At 40.4% G+C, this 22,882-nt stretch overlaps 1 protein-coding gene across 1 annotated transcript in view; it reads right to left on the minus strand.

Moving 5' to 3' along the window:
- Positions 1-1,619: 1,619 nt before the first annotated feature.
- fhl3a (four and a half LIM domains 3a) overlaps positions 1,620-22,882 on the minus strand; it is a 34,742-nt gene continuing 13,479 nt past the window's right edge. Inside the window, exons 2-6 of the mRNA XM_036587435.1 lie at positions 9,376-9,548; positions 6,775-6,949; positions 5,229-5,398; positions 3,636-3,822; positions 1,620-3,545 (exon numbers count right to left, since the gene is read on the minus strand). Coding sequence (XP_036443328.1) covers positions 3,394-3,545; positions 3,636-3,822; positions 5,229-5,398; positions 6,775-6,949; positions 9,376-9,531 — 840 coding nt within the window. The 5' untranslated portion in view covers positions 9,532-9,548 and the 3' untranslated portion in view covers positions 1,620-3,393. The remainder of the gene's footprint in view (positions 3,546-3,635; positions 3,823-5,228; positions 5,399-6,774; positions 6,950-9,375; positions 9,549-22,882) is intronic.

Genomic DNA, 22,882 nt, shown 5'->3' on the forward strand with positions numbered 1-22,882 from the left:
GTGTAACTGACCCCGAGTGGAAGTGCCATGGACCAACTCCAGACTCCCCCCCTCGCCATTAACTGCTCTCCCACACGCTCCTGCTACTTCCACCAGAAGGCCGTGTCCCCTCCCCTCCTCCTGCTTCTTTTCCATTTCCTTTTTTGGTGAAAATGCCGAAAGAAAGAAGGGGAGGAAGATATCCACCAATGCTGAGACGAGTGAGCGGATCTGGCTGTGTGTTTGTTATGAGCTTCTATGTCTCATCAAGGTGATGAAACAGCACACTCAGCAAACACATACATTTGCGCATACACACACACACACAGACACACACATGCACACGCACACACACACACACACACACACTCTGATAAATCTGACTGAAGACATCATATAGTAACCGTACAAAAGAAATCAATGACTGCAACAGACTTCAGATTTACTGTAATCTTTCCTTATTTCCAGTTAGAAATGCTCACTCTTGATCCTGCATAGTTTAGCTTCAATGCCAATATAACACTCCTGATGCAGGATTATTAGAGCCAGGTGTGTAAGATTAGATTTAGAACTAGAATCTGCATGAAGACAGATCTTGCGCTTGAAACTCATAACCTCTTGATCTCAAGTGGTTTAGCAGTTTATTTTACAGATTTAGTAAACCTGGTCAAGGAAAAAGGCATGTAATCTCGCAATTCATTTACTAACACAAATAACAAATTGTAATATGTTACCAAAATACTTACTCAACCACCCAAAAAACAAAGCCAAAGTATTGGAATTAAGGTAACTAACTGCATGTCAGCAACCTACTCACTTCCAAATTTATTTCCAAAATCCAGGGATGTTTTTGAACTTTTGAGTGCCCTAAGCAAAAAACAAAAACACCCTCTACCTGCATAGAGGAATCCTCACACAGTTCCAACATTAACTGCATTATATATATGTTAATTAGTTATATAGTTAGATGATACAGTGGATAATACTACCCTGCACATGGGTCAAATGTTCCATTCTCCATCCAAGCAAAGTTACCACTGCTGATGACACGACAACACTCTAGTGAAAGTGAGTGTGGGGGAAAAAGCTATATATATATATATATATATATATATATATATATATATATATAAATTTTAACCAAAGAAGAGCATTCAACCAACCAGAGCTCAGGAAAAAACAAGGTAACCAATATCAGGACAGAAATGTCTACTAGCCACTCAGCGCAGACCATTCAAGTAGCCAGTCGGAGTGCAGGGAGGAATAATTCAACATGCCAATCAGACTTTAGGCTGGAAAATTCAACAAACCAACCAGATTATAGGAGGGGGAATTTTACCTGCCGAGTATTTTCTGGTATTATTTTTAAAGCATTCAGTACTGTTAAAAGAATTACACATCGAATATTTTACAGAACAGTGAATTTAATTTCACTTCAGTTTCTTTCACTAATAAATCTTACGCCTTTGGACATTTTTAGATTGGTTGTCCGATACCAAGGAACTCCTATTTCCTGAGAGCCCCAAGCAGTTGCTTAGTTTGCTTGCCTTCTAGCTTCATCTTTGCCAAAGCCATCGAACACTCTCATCAAATCAAATAAGGACTGTGTGTCAGAGAAAACTCCACTGAGAAAATTAAACTAGATTCATTCATAAAATATTTATTAACAAATGATATCAGCAAACATCTTTGGATCTGAATGAGTATTTTTTCATACTCCCAATCTTAATGTCTGTATTACATCTTTCTAAACACAAACAAATAAAAAAAGCATTAGCTAACTCTGACTAGCCAGCATCAAAGCTCAAAGTGAATACATATATTTAGAAATGTTCTAATGGTGAAATCAGTAATATTCTCTTCAGTAATAGAGCAATCATCGAAGTCAGGAAAGGAAATAAAAAGTAAGAGAACAGCATGCATACCATCCTGCTGACATATTCATATTGCAACATACATTTTATGGGACTCGCCCTATCATTCACTCTTAGCAAATATGGCTCAAAGAAAAAAAAAGTAAAGCACATAACATATAAAAGATTACAGAAAAATAGCTATGCGTGTTGAGCAGTGAGCAAGTATATGTTAGACCAAAGAACAACAAGCAGACAGAGAATAGGGAGTGGTCTGTGTTCTGTTTATATACAGTGTATGCATGCTGTGTCTTTGAATTTGACTACTGTCTGTGCACAGGATACACTAAATTTAGCTATAGTGCAAATGCATGAATGCTTTCTGTAAAACACATCACAAACTTCATTTCCCACATTTCGGTAAAAGACACTTTTTGGTCGGTTAAACATACAAGTATTTGGAAAAGTCCATTAGAGTATCAAAAGCATTTGGACTGCAAAGTTACAATATGCTCAGTAACAAAACGGTGAAAAATACAAATAAACACTGCATCAAAAATGCTCACCAGACTACAGCATTCAAATACTCACTCAACTTTTAATTTTTTATGTCTATTACATTACCACTGTGTGTTCCTGTGGCTGCTACTTTTGTGCAATGCAGCACACAATAAATATTTGTAACATTTGGAAAATGGCGAATCTCATTATTTAGCAAGACACTCTGATCTTTGATGTTTATAGATCTGTTATAGGTGTTTTATTGGCTGTAATCCTATACTCTTAACTACTCATTAGTAATCAGTTCTGCAGGGCAAAAATGGGTGAATTTTTCACTAAATGAAATTAAAGGTGTTAAAACCATCTCCTTTCTGGGGTCCTAGGAATGAGACATCATAGGAGGTTCATCTACAGTAAATCACTGCTCCAAGCTTCAGTTGTGCATATATTGTCTGTGGAGTGCAGCCACACTGTCCCTGAATGGAAAAAATGATGGGCTCCTTTCCACCTTACCAAAGCAAGCAGTTGACCAGCCAACTGCGGAATCTACAAGGTCTTGAAGACAGAGTTTGGCACTTTGAGTTGAGCTTTATAATGTTCTTTGGCTGGTTGTTTAAAAAAGAGGCCTTGGCTATAAATAAAACTAGTAGGAAATTGGCAAAAGATAATACAAAATGCTTAAAAACACCCAAAAGGTGTGCAGTACATTAGCTTATAAGGCACAAGTCTGCAGAGATGTATTTTTTCCAAGCCTGGTCTTTCACAGACCTTTTGGGAGTTGTGTCACTCCAATGCAATAAATGACCTGCCCCTTTCTACTCCAACAAACATACCAGAGAACAAGCGTGCTACAGCACATGCCTACAACTTGCTGACAATGTTGTCTGTGTGCCCTGATTGAGTATCAAATAGGAATAAGACAGCTTGTATATACAGCAGTGTTTACTGAGCAGGATCACTGTGGGTGAAAGCTATGAATTCTGTGAGTCTGTAAGTGTGGAGGCATGCAGGCATGTGTTTGTGTATGTATGCGTGTGTGTTAAGAGAGTGGATGGAGGCTCTATAGATTGCTGTTGCAGTCACGGCAGAGGATCTCATCTCTCTCAGGGAAGAATCCAGCCCCCACAAGTGACACGGAGCATCTGGTGCACGTGAAGCACGTCTGGTGCCACTGCCGGTCTTCAAACGAGATGTACTTTCCTCCACCAAAACCTGAAAAAACACCAATGCAGGGAGACAATGACTTAAAGGCAAAAACCAGAATCATTCCATATGCAGACTTTGTGAGTCACTCTACTGTACCTGTGATTGGTTTGCTACACGCCTCACACTTCTTGGCATAGAGGTTACCAAAGCACTTGAGACAGTATGGACTATCGTCTCGGGAGGTGAAGTGCTGGCCAGCTAGCTGGACCTTACAGCCTGTACACAAAAAGCACTCCTTATGCCACGGTTCATCACGGTAGGTCACTCCACCTTTGGTCAAGACCTGAAACAGAGAGACTGTAAATAACAAATATACCACACAAATTGTGGAGCTTTGTAATGAAAAGCAATGTGTCTATTAACCCTTTAATGCCAAGACAAAGGAGTTATTTCTTAATGTGATTGTTGCATTTATGTTTAATGTAAAGAACATAGTAAAAAAATCATAATAATAATTTGTATGCTAATTTTTTTGTCACAAACTCTTTTGTTATTATGATTATCATTATTATTATTATGATTAAGCAAATCAATAACAATCCTTTAGCAACTCTTGTCCTATTCAGAATATAACTGCCTGCTCGCTCAGAAGCTACCACAAGACATCCATCAGTAAAGCATCATGCCTCTTTTACATAGTCATGGAAAACCTGGTAGCACACAAGCTCTAATAACATATGCTGATACATATTACAATGCCCACATTTTCAAAGCGAAGGGTTACATATTATCTCCTGTGTTTTTTACTTAGGATTCTATTCTTACATCTTGGGCTTTTAATTACATTTGGCTTTTTGAGTCTCTGTGATGTCTGTGGTGTGTTTGTATGGTGCATCTTCTCTTCATAGATATCATGGCCCTTTGAGAGTGACTGTTGAGAACAGTTCCTTGCTGTGTCGTAACATAAGGACTTGCTTGTACCGATCACCAAACTATTCAACCAGACATGGATGCGCTGCCTATGGTAGTGGAACTGGATTCTTCCATCACTGTGGAACTGGGTGAAAGGCGACTTTGTGGTGATTATTCAGAAAACTTTACTGCCTTTGGCCTGACTCAGAGTGACTGTTGCAGGGACCTACGTGGACACTATCTTTGTTGAATAAACTCAACCATTATAAGCTCACTCTATTATATTAGCTTTGCTCTGTAATCAGCAATTATAAGCACAGTTTTTGAGTGTACATATAATTTGTATAAACGTATAACTGCTTTGTACAGGTTTGAGCTAGGTGGGGAGACAACAACCGAGGGTGCTCTCACTCCTCATACACCTCACTTCTCTCTCTCTAGTCTCTCTAGTTTGGCTCTTTGAATTTTTGTCTGCTATTCCCTTCTTGGCCTGTTTCTGTTTTTAAGCAAAGCAAACAAGAATTCCACTTTAACCTAACAAGTCAACTATATGACGAGGTCTTTAAAATAACAACTCCATATAATAGCTTCTCTGTGAGTAAATGTAATTATGTAATTTGTGTCTGCTTTTGCATCTTATGTAACTGGCTGCAAATATGATAAACTTTGTTGGTCCCAATTTGTAAGAGACAATCTATATTCAGCAGTGATAGACAGCAGGAAACAGCAATGGCATCACAGCTACAGCTCTGGAGAGGAATTTGGCTTCAGACTGATTAGGAACACATGCAGAAACTGTCTGAAGCTCAGGTGCTGTGTTAAATACCCGCCACTAACCTGTTTGCACCGGGTGCAGCGAGGGGCAAACTTGTTCTCATAGCAGGGCACACAGTAGTGGTCATCCTTATCTGGGATAAAGGACTTGGAGCCAATAGGCTGCTCACAGCTGTTACAAATGAAACAGCCCTCATGCCATGTGGAGCCACCATACTCTAGCTTCCTAGTGCCTGACAGAGAGAGAGAGAGAGAGAGAGAGAGAGAGAGAGAGAAACAAAGAGAAAGAGAGAGACTGAAAACAAATCTGTACATAGAAATACCAAGATAAACCAAGATGATTCAAGTGCCTCTTATGGTAAACATAATTTTATCTTTAGTGCAAAATGACATCACGACCTAGGTCTTAATCTTATTTCAACGGCAGTAAACAGCTTCTTTAAACAGCAGTTCAACAGACCTTCATTTTCGAACATCAACAGAAAAATACATCAACAAGAAGCAAGCTTTTCAAGTGACAGCAAAATGATCTAACACCACTAAGGTCAACAACTGTCCTTCAAAGTCCACTAAATGTTCACGAGTTCTACAGATCAAAAGGCCAGCTGAAATTTTCCTCAAGGAGGCCACATTAAAAAGATCAGTGCAGCTTTACTCTGCAAATGGGAGACAGAGATATAATCCTGCTGCCTTTTTGAAGAAGTATTCTGTTACAGCTAGAGTATCTCTTTCAAGTTGGAGACTCCATGGGGAGAGTACAGAAGAAGACACTTTTACACTTTAGACCACTTGGGGTGAAATTCATGTGGAAAAAATCATAATTTTGTATGCAAAGTGTGCTGAAGTGAACTGCTGTAATACAGAGACAGCGAGCTATTGTTTCTGACTTGTGTGCAACTCCAGTTCACAATCAGAGGTTCTGACCACTAACTACGTGTTTTCCTCCAGAATGAATGCCTCAGTGTTAAAAGCATGAGACAAGCTTTGCTCAGCAGGATCAAAGTGATCACTTTCTGTGTTCAAATTGTGGATTATTTCTGTAGAAATATTTAACACTGAATGACCTGTTTTGTGTTGTGTTTTAGAAGAGGGCCATGACATGCAAAAGACTGTTATTTCTTGACATACATAAGAGAACAAAACAATTTATGCCTGGAATCCTTTACCGTTTTATGACTCCTTTTCTGGCTGATACAGGCTTGCTGAAATAGTTTACAGGCTTATCTCCTCCTCTCATCAGACGGTTGGCAGCCCGCCATGTACGAGGATTTGGCTGAGAGACAGCTAAGATCGGCAAACTGGCAATTACTCTGTCATATCTAGCCTTGGTGCTGACTGCTTAACTTTCTATCTCTCTTTCTCTCTTTCCCTACAGCTCTATAAGCACAGTCTTCGCATCGGCAAATTTTGCTTCTTCTCTCCATTCTCACCTTAGTCACCAGCTCTCAAGTTTGTGATAGTAACAGTATATCTGTGGTCATAAATGGCTCATCTGTGCACCGTGTGAGAACCTGTGGTTTTACACTCTGAATATTTCAAGAAAAAGAAAGGGCAAACAGTGCCATGATATGACTCATGTCTATGGAGGTGTTACAGAGTTCCTTCATACCAGGCATGACAGTCTTATCGCAGGCCACGCATTTGGAGGAGAACTCGTTGCAGTAGCAGTCGTTGCAGAGCAGGGCGTCGTCCTGGCTGGTGAAGGGCTCATCAGCCAGAGAGCGGTCGCAGCGGAAACAGCGGAAGCAATGCTCATGGTAGTGTCTGTCTTCATAGAACAGCTCCTACAAACACACATGCACATACAGAACTTTGTGATTTGGCTGTTACTCTAACCCAGATATGGCCTGCTGTCAATAAGCATAGTATGTGTGGATGAAGACACTTTATACACTTACAGGTTCTGGAGGTGTATTAGGCTGGCTTTACATGCAACTTTAGTTGCTTGAAATTAGGGATGCGCATGGATACTCGAGAACTCAGTTAACTGGCTAGACTGGCTAGCCTGCTAATGGTAGCAGCTGTTTAAATGGCTGCTTGTGCCAGTGTCTATTCTTCTGTGTATCTAGATTATTTCCCTCTCTTGATGCCCCTTAATTTTACATAGAGTGGAGATTCCTTGGGATGCAAAGGATGAAAATCACTACAGAACGAGAGACCCAGACACACTCCTCCAGGAACTTGTTTTGAGGACAGGTGAGGCATCAAGTACAACTGTAATGGCTACTTAAACAAAAATTTTCAATAACATACATAGAACAGTTTATAAAGACATCAAATATATAGTGGAAATCTCTTCTTATTATTTGATGCAGTCATTCTAAACAACGCCAATGACAGCTGGAAAATTTCTACAAAGATGATAAGAATACTAAATGCTTATTTAGCTAGTGGAGAAACTGAATGTGTTGCATGTGATTGTTTTTGAATTGCTTCATATAGCTGTGAAGTTGCATCAAAGATATGCTGCACACAACTCGCACTATGCAACTAGTCTCATGCAAGTTTTGCTGTGTAAAGTAAGCCTTATGCAACACAACAAAATTGCCTTTTCTATTTGGCAATACAACAGATACTAATGAGCTGTACAGAAACAGCCCAAAATCGATGTTTCCTTTTCCAACCAAAGACATTTTATGATTAAAACATCAGATAACATGGAAATCAACTGCACATGTGTGACTTTTAATGTGTGTGGGTGCATGTGTGTGCACGTGTATGTGTGTGTAATGGAGGGGCTTCTGAACTGTGTGTAAAATACGCTAACAGAGTAAATGGAATTTATGGCTTGCATGCTACACAGCCAAGACAAACAGAGTTTATTTGTTGTCTGCTGTCCCTCAGTGTCAATAACTCATCAGTCTGCTGGGTTCGCGTCCAGAGTGTGATCAGAATCTCCACTACGACTGTAGAGCCATTTCCTGCCTCGTGTTTACTATTGCCCCACATTAACTGCTTTGGCTGTTTGTACTTTTCATTTAAAGGGGATTAAACTTGCCCTTAAATTGGTTAGAGAGGATTAGCAGATACTTTTGGTTGGTGGAGTGCTGCGCAATGTTTTACTCACTTACTTTGCTGCTTTGACATTTTAGGTGAAAATGTCTTAATTGAAAAATGCATAGTTTTGATGGTGTGATGCAGAGTCTACATTAATCTTTGGAAGTCCATAGTCATGACCACTGCTTTTGCTACACAATTAATATGTGTACCATTACCTTATTAAATACATAATAGCTTAAGACTAATACTCATACTTGAATACTCATTCTCAAATATTTCTTCTCAAAATCACCCTATGTTTGAAGCAGTGTTGGTCATCCATATAATGGAACATATCTGCTTCCATTTTAATCAGTGCTTGGTCGGTATAGTGCAGTGGGTAATACCTCTGCCCTGCATGTTGCACACTGGAGTTTGAGCCCCTGCCTGGGCATGCACTGTGTACCATGCCAATAAGATTCCTTGGATAAGATTCCTAACCCTACCTTTGCCCACCTCTATAAAATTATCAAACTGTAAGTCGCTCTGGATAAGAGGACCTGCCAAATTCCAAGGATATAAATGCTTTGGTTCACATGGGCTGCGCTAGACATAACCATGTTGTCGATTTCCTATTTACATGTGAGAGAGTGACGCATAAACGTCATCATTTTTACTTAAATGTGATGATCTTGTTTGTGTAGTAGTTGCAGAGGCGCTCCTGTGCTGTACTATGTGGAAAAACTGAAAATTACGTTAGGCTACAACTTTTGTGGTTAGAGAAAGGACAAAAATGTAACAATGAATACTCATGTATTCAAAATATTTGGGTCAGACCTAGTTATGACTTTTAATGTCAAAAAATACCAGATACTTTGCAGAAACGTAAAGGATGCTTTTGTTTCTGCTGAGCAAGATTTTACACACACAAAAAAAACAACTGTACACACACACAAGAGTGTACACACAAAACAACTTTACATCAAATTCAAATACATTTTATTTAAAATAAAATGTTGCCTCTTTTACTAACAAACAAAAATATGGTATCAAAAAAATGGGATCAGTTCAACAGAATCTCTCTGCTTATTTCAGCAAGTGAGTGAGAAATAATTCAAATTGAATTACACCATTGTTTTGTTATCCCCAGTGATAACCACGACTTCTACGGGTCAACTTCCTTCCTTGGAAATTCGGAACAGTAACGTTCCTTCTGTTGTTGAAAACTCACCCTCGCGTCATGGCCAATAAGTTCTTTGCACTCATCGCAGGTGTTGGCGAACAGGCTGTCGTAGCAGGGGATGCAGTATGGGTTGTCCTCTGACTGAATGTACTTCCTGCCATACAGGGATTCCTTGCAGTTGTCACAGTCAAAGCGCTCACTCATGTTGCCCTGGTCGATTTCTGTAACACACAAGGCAGACACACACACACACACACACACACACACACACACACAGAAAGGAGCTGTTAACCACAGATGTACAGTGGACCAGTTGGGAGGGAGGGCGAGAGTGACACACACAAAGAGATAGCTCTCTGATGAGGCACTTCACAAAACGCCCATTAACTTTTATAGCTCTTTGATAGCAGGTCAGGGATACAGAGAGAGCTCGCTGGTGTTAGAGAGACGCTGACACTCCACTCACTAACCCTAAACGCTCCTTTCATTACTGTTATAGAACACGTTTGCGTCTGAAACCTCAAATGAAAGAGGTATAAACGACACCACGCTGAGCCAAGACTGCACAGCTGAATGAAGGAAAACTAGCACCAAGCTGCTGAAGGGACAAATGTTTGCCTGCTGCACCTGTAAATATTTATGCGAGAAATGTTTATGGCGAGGATGTACAGACCACCTATGGAGAGGATGAGCAGTAAGGAGCATGGTGTGAGCAGAGGTACAGATGTGCATAAATGAGCCCAAGCTTTTTTTTTTTTTAAATAAAACTTCCTTCATTCCATGCACAATCATTTACACAACATATTTTATGCCCATAACCCAGACATGTAACCCATATGCTAACTTGACCTTAAGTACAACCCTTGTCACAAGCTAATATTGTTCCAGCCTTGTAGCAGCGTGATCAGGTTGCAAAAACATTAGAGAAAAGCTGTACGTGAAGTGATATGCTCCTTAGGCCAGGCTAACCCAGCATATCTGTTTCCACCACCCAGTAACAATAATAATAATTACACGTACAATTGAGCAGTCCTCAAATAATTACACGTGCAACGGAGCGGTCTTCAAACTCTGTTTGTGCTGCATATATTCCACAGGCCCAGAGGGATAGCGTAATCACTGGCTGGAGGATGAAAGACAGAAACCACAGGTTCTCCTGTTTCCTCAGGTCTCGTCTCGGTTGACAAAAAGGCCCAAATGAGTGTGGGTGTGAGGGGTTCGGATAAAAAGGAGACCATCTCTCCTTGAGCTTTATAAATAAGCAGCTGACATACTTTTGCAAGAATGACATGGCTCACCTGCTCCCGAGAGGAGCTCCGAGCGCTTCTTTACAATACATCTGCTCATAAATTAGGGAGCGCCAGCGTAAGCGGCTCCTGCGGCCTGAGGCTGCCCCTGCCTCACATCATTAGAGCCCTACTAATGAACGAATCCAAGCCTTTCCCTGCCAGGCCTTCCAGCTTCTCTTACACGCTACTGCAAGCCTTCAGCACTCCTAATATGGCGAGCTGTACCGTCGTCATCATGACAAATACAGTTGCTCAGTGGTAGCCACTGTGATAACTGTTTGTATCAGATGAGAGGAAACATACAGAAGAGAGTGGGGTCACTGTTCAGACCGGAGCAGCTGTGCCGCACCTGGGCTTCGACCAAACAGCCATCTGCTTCACTCATCATGACTCAGCATTGGTGTGCAGTGGTAACTTCCTGCCTATGCGTATGGTGGACTTGAAAGCCTGATACCGTCTGATCTAGTGGGTCATTCTCACACTGACTAAACTAGAGGGAATGAGAACATGAGGGAACAATCAGCCTATGACAAAGGAGGGTCTGAAAGTTACTAATAAATAAACAGCCGTGTTGCTGTCATTTTTTCATTTTTATTTATACCATTTGAAAAATACCAGATGCCCTTTGCACTATGTGATTCATGATGGATTGACAGAAATGGTCCAAAATTACTTGAAATAAAACACGTTTATTATAAGGTATGTTAAAGTTAAGAACGTTTTTTGCTTCTCTTGTAAAGTTGCCATTCCAGAGATCTGAGATTTTATTACCACATTTTTGTTTTGTATCACTGTTGGAACAAAACCTTGTATCTCCATTTTTGTCATTTTTTAAAGCAGCATTATGCGAAAATGGGAATAGCTACTAGGGTGCTCCTACAGTTGCAGAGGATATTTCATTTTTACACCACTGTCATAAATGTAAAATCATGCTTTGAGCCCCTCATATACAGCTGTACTTGTGCATTCCTTGACAAGCTGAAGGATACACTGGCAAAGACAACATCAGAAGTGAAAGAACCATGTTGACTGACAAACAAGTCAACTAATAAGTTATTCCTCACTTGTCTAACAGGAAGAAGGCCAGCTTGGCATCTGTCTCACATCCTTTTTTCTCTTTTAGCTCTTGCCCAGTCCGAGATTTACTCTTGTCCTGTCTCTTAGTCGGTCAATTTCTCTTTTCCTCTTCCTCGCATCCTCTGACAACATTTCTTTGCAGTCTCTGTTATGATGTCCACACTGGGAACACTAAGCTAGCTTCTTCTTTTAGCTAGCCGAAAACCCATAGTTGTTGGTGTGTAACGTGATGTCATAAATCGTTATGCAGTTCTTGCGAGAGGTCTCACACACGCTCCACTAAAGTTACACAGCGCTATAGCAGGCATTCTGGGCCCTGAGTGGCAATGACAGAGACGCTGTTCTCTCTATTATAAGTCAGTGTGCCATCAAAATAATTCTGAAGCTGTTACTCTTACGTAAAATTATTACATAATATTGCTTTTTTTACATGATTGGAAACTGATTTTCCATTTACATTGTGTCAAAATATTCATGACAAACAGATCAATGGAATAATATCCTGTTACATTACCTCATGTTGAAACTTCTTTTTTTCTCTTACCCTGTAAAGTAACTTTTTACTACTGTAAACCTGAATGGCTGATTGTTGATGCTAGAAAGCATCACCAGTAGAGATACATGATGATTAGAATCAATTGCTTTAACAAGAATATATCAACATCAGAAAGATGTTCAGATTTGACCAACATTTCAAACCAATATCTGATGACGTATTTATTGCACTTTGGAAGAGCAGAATCTCCAGGCGATGATGGGTTACTGTGCTAAAATGTCTGCATTATTTATTTTATTGTATTTATAACTGTCTACAAATAAATGTTCTCAAAAATGCTAATCCAGGTAGATGTAGTCCCGATTTCTACATTTTATAAATGTTTATGTGTCAGCATACTATATAATACTACTAATGCTCTTCGAGATCAGCATGCTATATTGGTGCGGCCCTATTCACCAGTATTGTTCAAAGAGATGAATGGTTCTACAGAGTGACTGACTCTACATTCTAACAACAAGAATATTTATGGCCTCAGGGGAGAAGTAAGCTTTACTTAGAAGATTAGGTAGCAGCGAGCCCTCCAAAAGTACAAGAGCATCAGGTCTGATTCTAAAGCCTGATACATAAACATGTATCATGTCAATGGTTGGGATTTTTGTTATTGCACTGAGCTAAGTGTTTAAAACGCTGCACAAGAGCAGCCAGGGCAACAAGAATGAGTGGACATGAGAAATGAACCCAGGGTAACTCATGATTTGTTTCTCAGAAGAAGGGGATGATGTCATCGTTGACCCTGGGTCAAAACATGACTGAACTCAGAAGCTGGGAACATGAACTAACCCTTCTACTTTGCTCTTAAAAGACCCAGAGTGGCTTGGTTAAAAGCAAAGTGAAGGTGCTAAGATTGATTGATTTCTAACAAATCCTACTGGTTCTGGTTAAGCCATGTACACATTCTAACCACTCCTTAAAAAGAAGCATCATGTAGAACTATTTCAGGCTTCACCACTTCCTCTTGTTAGGGGGCTGGGTAGCACATTAGTCTTTTAAGTCCCATTAGTCTAAACCCTAATTCAAAAGTTAATATTTGTTTGTCATACGCAAAGCTGATTTAACTTGTATAGTGTCCAGATCAAATGACCGGTTAATTCAAAACAGACAATTTAAGAATTATTTTTTCAAAAGCACAAGAGTACAGCTGAAGACCAGGGAAACAAGGGCACATTTTTGTGCATAATGTAAGAAAAGTTATTTGTAGTGCTTACAAATATTTTACCAGTGCATCACTGCCTCAGATCAAAGTTCCAGAATTAATCCTGAAGTATTTTTCAGATTTAAAGAAAAAACAATAAAAAACTTCTTAGCCAATATTACATTACATTACTTACATTACCCAACAGCCTCATTATCAAGAATCCTTTAAAAAAAAACTTTTTTTTAGAGTGCAGGAAATCTTTTTCTTCCAAAGAGAAGGACTAGTGACTATGATGGATCAGCTTGTGGTTAAATACCAAAACTCTGAGCACAGCAGTCCCCAAGGGCTATGGATGTTTAACTTCCTGTGCAATACTATGACCAACAGCTTGAGATGTTTCAGACAAAATCTTCTAAAATTACAACTGCCCCTCTAAATCACAATCACAAAAACATTACATTGACTCTGGTGAATGATGAAAATGAAACTCAAAATAATCTTAGTTAACATAGCAGCTAACATTTCAGCACTCTCTAGGTCTATCTCCACATTAAGGACAAGTCTGTGAGATAATTGAGAAACGACAAGGCCATGATGGCATGTTTGTGAAGGTAAAGAGAGGCCGTACTGGAGGGGAGCAAGGCAGCATGTTAATTCAGCGCCAAGTTCTGCCGCAGTGCAGTCCCACAGACAACAGCACTAATCCCCTGCCCAAACTCGGATCACGCTCTGGTTCACTTTAAACGGGCCGGCTGTGCTTCCCACTGGGAAACAGACCTAGGCTCTTCCTGTTCCCGGAGCTGACAAGGATTCAGGCTGTCAAACATCTCCTTAGGTAATACGAGACAATGGGCTGCCAACAAAACACAGCTGAATATGATAGGACTGATATACAGTGCTGATAAAATGTAAAGACCTCCAGTCCTTTAACATGCAGTACTTCAGGAGTGGGTAACATGGTGATATTTTATCATTATTGTGATAAATTATGTCACAGTGTGTTTTTTTTTGGAGTGTATCATTCATGTCATCCTATTAGAACACTAAACAATTGCGTGTTTCATAAAAAAGCCAGTATATAGAATGTCAGTGTACAGTAACTGCATAAACTGTATGTAAGCCCATCATTATCTTATTTTTATATATATATATATATATATATATATATATATATATATATACGTAATCTGTTTTATTTTTTGTTGTCCTGTTCCTTCTTTAACTGAAAAAAATAAAACTTCAGTTTTCCACAGGTAATATAAAATGTGGCACTACTGTTTTGCTGTTGCATTTTGTATGTTCCAACTAGCTAAATATACACACTGTGTATGGTAAAAACTCATACTTATCTCATACAATGCAGTGCACAGTGATCATATTGGTATCAGCAGGCAGACACACACACCTTCTAAGCCACTTATCCTTCTGAGTCACGGGTGGGAGCTGGAGCCTAACCCCAGCAGTCATAGGGCAGAAGGCACAATACCCCCTGGACAGGTCACCAGTCCATCAAAGGGCAGACAAACAGACATATACATTGACATGCACACCTACGGGCAATTTAGCATATCCAACTGGATATTTTCCACATGCCTTTGGACACAGGGAGAACATGCAAACTCCACACAGAAAAGACCATGGCTGCCCAGCCGGGAATCAAACCCAGGCCCTTCTTGCTGCGCCACCGTGCCGCCCTTACCAGCAGACACTTGTTTAAAAAAATATGAGCCATCAGATTTGCCTGATATTTCAAACTGACATTTGATGTATTTATTGTATTCTGAAAGAGCAGAATGTTTGGGTGACACTGAGCTACAATGCTAAAATGTCAGCATATTATCACCTTTACTGTAGTTTTAACCCTGTAAAAATAAGTGTTACATTTTTCTGTAATATTAATCCCAATGGATTTAGTTCTCATTTCTACATTTAATAAACCTTCATGTTTCAACATTCTTATTGACATCGGCAGATATGTACATGAAAAATATCGGCATCGGTCCGCAACTCCCATATCGGAGCATCAATGCACTACAGAAAATCATCAACGTAAATCAGTCCTGAGCTACTGACTCATCATTAAAAACCATGTCAGGAATGCCTAGGAGTGTTTCATGTTATTGGTCCATGGATAGTAAATATGTTTCTGATCTTTTCTGATCTTCTTTAAATGAGAGAAACAGGTCCATGAACACAGAGGCACAAACAGAAAGAGACAAAAGGGTAGAGACAGAGTCGAGGAGAAACCATGGCTGTGCTTTAAATCAAACACTAGGGAGAGTGAAAGGTTGCATTTGGATAAACACACACCAGCACGCTGTGATCAGTCTGCTGTCTGGAGGACATCCAGGCAGCCCAAAGCTCCCTGTCTGATTTATAGAAAGGAGAAAATACAGCCCTGGACACTTATGTATATCATTTGAGGCCTGGGAAGCCACACTGAGAGTAACATAAAATGATTAAATTGCAGAAGAGAAATGTTAACTTCTGGATACATAAAATAAATAAATTGCAACATTAAGTCCTCAAGCAGCTTCAATATAGTTATATATTTTTCAAAGAATAAACGGATGAAGTGTACTGACATCACCCATCACTCAGCTGCGGCAGGGTGAACTCCAGGAACTCTTCCACTGGCTCCCACACAACCTACAGGATTAAAATGAGGCTAATGATCAAATAAACCTGTATGTAGCAACAATACTCTCTCATGCTAGTTTCAGACCATTAGATTTACTGAAATAAATATTGTTATCAGCAAAAATATTGCCATAGTGCCATATACTTTTACCCTTATTTTGGGTCTTATTGAATCTGATAACCATGAGCTCAGCATACAACAAAAAATATTCTGAACATTTAAGCATGGATTGCACAAAAATGCCCATAATTTTCATCTTCTCTGCAAAATATTTTTTGTTGTATGACCTTACTTTGATCTATTGCTTCATTTTAGCAGACCCTCTAAGTGCAGTAAGTTGGAGGGTTCCTTTTTCAGGTCAAATAAAGTCAACAGTATGAAGTGTAGGTGCTAAAGCTAAGGAGATGACAGCTTCCAGAGACAAGATCAGGACACTGTCTGCCTGACAAGACTCCTGTGCTGTTTTTCTGAAGTCTCAGGGACTTTATCACCAAAATGCAGGCAGAAAAAAGTGTGTGTGTGCATTTGCCACTGCCTCTGGCATTGGCTCTCACTACATCTGATAAGGCAAAACAGCAGAAAGGGAGAGAGGAAAGTAAGGGACAGAATAAGTCTTATCAGAGGAAGCGAGGAGGCAACGGCGCAGAAAAAGAGCGATAAAAGACCTAAAAACAGACCAGAACGTTCACACCAGCTCATTCAAACATCGACGTGATTCACAAAGTAACTGAGCAACTTCTCTGGCTCTTAGCGTATAAACCCCTGGCTGTGCAATCTGCACTGTCCTTAGATGATTGCAAAGCCACATCATCACCATGCATGGAAGCAAAGCAGTCTGGGCCTTGTTGTTTACTCTTGGAGATCGACATGGACTTGGGGCTTGGAAACTGTTAGTAAACAATCTTTCTGACTTTGACCTCAGAGCTGATGTCTCCCACATTCTTCTTCCTTGCAAAAGACAGGGGGCCAGGCTACCTGCAGACTCTTCACACATTCACACAGACTTGCTACAACCACACAAGGCTCTGTCTGGACACTATGTTAAATCAAATGTTTAAATGTTCATAATATACAATTAAGTAAACCTTTCTTTCACTACATTTTTCCTCAATTCCTACTCCTATACTAGCTTAAGTACTGCTTAACAACATCTGGTCCTAGATGATTGTTACTCATTAACTTGAACGTCATCAACAAAAACAAAAACAAAAACGAAAAAAGCTGTGGCCTTTCAGCCTAAGATGTGTTGACTAAACATTGTGTTCTACAACATCAGACTAAACAAGAAGCAAACAATGCATGTGAAAGCTCATCATATACCTGTTAGACTGATTGAGGGTTCACTTCCATAAATGATTCTCTATCACAATAACAGCAAGGGCTTCATCAGCTTTGTCGACAGAGAAGTGCAGGTATGTTTGCCTGGCTGAACAGTGTGGGGCCTGTTCTGAGGCCTTGAGTCGATGCTATTTTAGTGTTTGTGGGATCAGGGTTGGGCAGAGGAACAGACGTACACAAGGTCTAACCTGTCATTCCCCTGAGCCGTAAAACACAGCCTGCTGCTACTGGGGGTGGCACAGTCCACTTCACTGGAGGTAAACCTCGTAAACATCAAGGTCCCCAAATGAACACTTGCCATGGGGGCCGTCATTGACAGCTGTGTAATTTGTCATTTTCCTGGCTTTTAACCAGCATAAAGGTGTAAAGGTATCCTCTTTATGGTGCCCCGCCAAACCGCAGGTCCTTACAGCATTACACTGGAGACCCTCCAGGCCATGAGAGATCTGTAAGATCTCATTCCATGGAGATGCCTCCACTCCCTGTTCAACAAATATGGCCTGGAATGAATCCCTCCTTTGCTGTTTCCCTCTAACTCCCTCTGACCTTACACTGCCCACTGACCAGACAGCTCTATTTCAACACTGAAAAGAAGTAGCTATAAACGTCTATGGTTAATATGCTGAAGTACTCTTCATCCACCTGGTCTCTTATGAACTCCAAAAAAAAAAAAGGTATTTCTTGGGGGTGTAACAATACTCATATTTTCAGGTTCAAGATGATTTTAAATTCTGATGTTGATATTCAATTGAATTTTCAATATTGTAATAAAATATTATAAGTGAATATAATATATAAAATATGTGATAAAAATGGCTTAATTCTGCAGGGCTCTAACTATACAGTACACTGATTGATTGGCTCAGGTAAACATAAGTTCTCAAACAAAACTTTCAATACCTCATGAGTCAGCCCTCTAATTTTTTTCCATATAAAAGCCCAGTCTTGAATGAGGATGTGTGCATGAATCCATATGCCTGGTTTTTTGGTTTCCATGAAACACGGCAAATTAAATATTTCCAAAATTTAAATTCTAACATTCTTAAAATGCATTGGCCATTTCTTTTTATTCTGACTTACACTTACAATGCTGAATACATCACATTACTGAATCAGCATCAACTATATCTAAACAGCTCTTGCCTGACATGGTAGCATACATTGAATCAGACCTGAACAGTAAATGCAAAAAGTAAAATCCAGAACAGTGTCTGTTAAAAGAGTTTGAGCTATGCAGTGCTGTCAGTGACCAGAAGGCTCCTAGCAGGAATTAGCTGAGCTAGCTTTGTGTGCTGAAGGAGACACTACTTTGCCTTAGGAGGACGCATAGCTTTACAATTATCAGGGAAATTTAAGTATATCTAAAAGCAGCGGCAAAAGGAAGGGTAAAAAACAGATGTTTAAGAATTTCTCCCCCAAACAACTGATGGGAAAATCATTCAATTCTCTTAGAGTACATGTTCTTAATATACAAGAGGGCGGCACGGTGGCGCAGTGGGTAGCGCTGTCACCTCACAGCAAGAATGGCCTGGGTTCAATTCCTGGCCGGGCAACCAGGGTCATTTCTGTGTGGAGTTTGCCTGTTCTCCCCGTGTCTGCGTGGGTTTCCTCCCAAAGACATGCAGTCAGGCCAATTGGACATGCTAAAATTGCCCCTAGGTGTGTGTGTGAATGTGTATGTCTGTCTGTCTGCCCTGCGATGGACTGGCGACCTGTCCAGGGTGTATCCTGCCTTCCGCCCAATGACCGCTGGGATAGGCTCCAGCACCCCACCACGACCCAGAAGGATAAGCGGTTTAGATGATGTATGTATGTATGTATGTATATGTATGTACATGTTCTTAGACTACATCTGTATTCTATGTCACTGCCAAAAAGTGTAAATATTTGAAATTTCACACTGAGCTGCCTTTAGATTTAATGGTTAGGGCACTTTCTGTCTTTCACTGTGTGAACTCAACAGTCACACTCCATTCCTATTGTGCACATCGAGTTATATTCCAAATTAATTTCCAAATTAACGGTCCACTGAATATGGGCATATAGAGTAAGAGAAGATCAGCACTAGAGGTTCTTAAAATATCCTTCTTCTAAATGACTTCTGCTACCACCAAGGTCAATCATGAAAATGAAAATAGATGCAGCTTTATGTTACATACATAACTGAGGAGATGGTCAAAAGAGGTCTTGCCTACATATTTCTCTGTGTAGAGAGAAAACAACTGCCATACATTACAATTTCACATCTGGTTTCCATTGACAGAAGTATGCAGTTGACTGCAGTGTGCCAAAGTAGGTTTTGGAGAGTCACTGCCTGGAGAATGCGGGAAAGGCAGTCTTTTCTACACTCTCCTGTGGTATTTGCTGGTGAGAGCTTAGCAGGTGAAGGGAATGCAGAAAGAGTTGGGGGAATGAAGAGAAAGAAAGGAGCGAGGAAAGAGGACAAGGAGCAGAGTGCCTGATGAAATGCTGCACTGTATTGAATATGAAGTGTTAAGAGTAATGTTGAAAAGAGCAGGAGAGCTGCAGGAGGCCTTTGGCTGTAGGGTGCCGGGGGAAGGGAGGGGGTGTTCAGAGGCCACTGTATGACTGTACGTGAGGCCATGAGGATATTATTCCACCCAGAATAAACAAACACTATCCTAATCCCATGAGCCCACACTCTCCTCCCTTTCCCACTGACCATACAGAGCAGATTTATGACCAAACATGGCCATTGTCGTCACTGTCCAGGACAGGCTTGTGCTTTCATCTCTAAGAACTACTGTGTACCCCACAGCCCTGGTGCTCAGTGAGGCTTTCTACAAGCTTCTCAAACTGCAGTTCTGTTTTTCCAGCTCCAGCAAACCTCAGTCTGTGAAAGTTTGAGGCCACTAGGGTCAGGCGTGCTGTAACAGAGGAACTGCTAACCTGTGCCAGTACTGTTGTGCTCCAGGACTGCAGTCTGGAAACTATGTGTTTTGCTGGAACGCTGCACATCAGGTGCAACCAGTGAAATCAGGTGTTGTGGCACATATTTAAAATAAATCTCTACTGACATTGTAGTGCTTAAAGCAATAGTTCAACTACAATTCGAATTCGCACCATTTTCCCTGGATGCAGGTGATCAGCTGAAAAATCTTGATGGCCAAAATCTACTTTGTTAGTTTGGCTACAAGCTAAACTGATAATAAGAACCTTCCACTGTTTGTTAGCTATATTACCCTTGTAGCACTGGCACAAAGGGAAAGACATGTATTTGTTTATTTCTTACATTTGCAGTAAGTTGTGTAAATGTTTTTGCCAAACCACTGCTTTAATGGATCCAATTAAATGCCCTACACTGAACAGATCCACATCTCAAGTGTGCCTTAACCTCTGGCTTGACAGAGTAAGATATAGAAACAGTGAGAGTGAGAGAAGAAAAGAAAAGAGAAGGGAAGAGAAGAGAAACTTAAGGCTTCCTTCAGCTGGAAAATCCATCATAGTTCAGTGACTGTGTCTTTCTTACTGAAGCTCTTTATTACATAAGGCTGAATAAGGTTAATGGTGACCTGAGCAGCTGGCAGATCTGCTGGAAGAGCTACTTGAGTGGCCTGCTGCAGCTCCAGCCTCAGAGTTTCCAGTGGAGCCCCTTGAACTGAGCACAGCACTGCAGGGGTTTGGCAATGCTGCGCGTCTGATGTCTGGAGCCATCCCCCTCCAACGCTGGGCAGAAAATAAGTACACAGTGTAGTGGTCTGGCACATATGAGGGGCATTTGTACACCATTTCCTGAAGCAAAGGGTGGGCTTCTAAATTTGAGTGGCGGTTCACTACATAATGATTCAAAGAGATTTTTAACCCAAGAGCACTTGTCTCAATGGTGTGTGTGTTGATGTTGCTAGTGGAATCATGCTTGGACAAATATATACACAGAGTATTTCAAGAAGCAGGAAAAATAAATAGCAATAAGGAAAATGAACGATTAGTGTAATTGGCTGAGGGAAAATGTGAGCTTAGACCCAGCTTTGAGGGGTGACAATGACCATAAGCTCAGTATGACAACAGTGGCTTGCATGAATTCCATGTTTAAATTGATAGAACAACAGTCTAATTGCAGGGTCCAAATTCATTCACCCGGTTAAGAATCCTGGGAAGCACTTCAAGGAAAACATTTCTCTCTCTCTCTCTCTTTCTTTCTCTCTTTGCCTGAAGTCTATAAGAATACTCCTGTTACAGAAAAGCCAGATGAATTATGGGCATTATTAGTGGCATTAAATCATCAGTTAATCACTCTTAGCAATAGCTTAAACTGTTTGGTTACATGCCGTCACTCTATCTAAATTCAGACAGTTTAGCCTGTTTGTCCAGAGATAAAACTATCACTGTTTTCACACCATGTCTGCTTGTTCTCCTCATTTGTACCTTCTGCCAGACATAACAACAACTTTATAAGGCGACAGAGAGATGTCCCGTTATGTCTAAATCCCCAAGGTCTCTGGTCTGGATCTTCACAACATCAACTAATGGCAATAACGAGGACATGTTTTCTTTGATATAAACCTAATTATAAATCTTTTTTTCTCAAAATGTATAATTTGTGTGTTTTAAACTTTCTCATTATACTTTATATTAACAATTAACTTTTCCCAATCCTAACCTCACCATGTAGCTTTAGGAATTGGATATACTAAAATACTAGACTATTGTAAAGAATACTAAGAAATATTCATTTTCTTTGCATTCTCTAAGAAAAACTAAATGTTTGTTTAAACTTGCCAATTTTTGCTGTCTAGTGAGAAGAACATCTGACATTTGTTAATACTTAAACTAATTCTGAAAGCCATAGTGCTAAGACTAAACCACTGGGTGCAAGCAGCTAATTTGGGTTGAAATCCGTGGCCAGTCCCAGATGGGCTAGACTTGGATCCTGATGTATAAGCACTAAGTCAGGAAGCACTACGGACCAATCCCAAGCCAGACATGCAGCAGTTGCTTGGTCAGCAATTTGACCATTTGACGGTGGCCACACGCAATCACACACCACAACTGCAAGCAATTACCCCTGACACATGGCTGCTGGTAGAGGCTGCGGGTATGGCTATGACTGACCTTATGGTTAATGCACCAGAACTGTGGTAAACCTGCTTATGCTCTACTTCTTCATCTATTTTCCTTCGCTCTCTCTCTTTCTTGGTCTCTCTCTCTCTCTGTGAACGTATCCATGCATTTTCACACTGAGCTCTTGTCCAACTTTGAATGGCTGAGACTATTTTGTCCTCCAGTGCTGTCACGTACCATCTTAACTGTTAGCACCAGAGCAGGAAGCAGGCCCCCCTGCCTCGGGCCTCTCTCTCTACTCATGGCAAAGATGAGCTTCCAGAAGAAAAAAGATAACATATGCCAGAAAATGTGAAGGGCTTCTGCCAGATGGGAAGTGACTGGGATGAATAACCATTAGAAGTCATTTCCAGTATTTTCTGCTGCTTTTTTCTTTCGAGTTTATGACTCTTCTCCTTGACAACGTATAAACAGTGCCCTGCTGCCAAGCGCAA

This window comes from Colossoma macropomum, unplaced genomic scaffold (genome assembly GCF_904425465.1).
Source record: "Colossoma macropomum unplaced genomic scaffold, Colossoma_macropomum, whole genome shotgun sequence".
Lineage (NCBI taxonomy): Eukaryota > Metazoa > Chordata > Actinopteri > Characiformes > Serrasalmidae > Colossoma > Colossoma macropomum.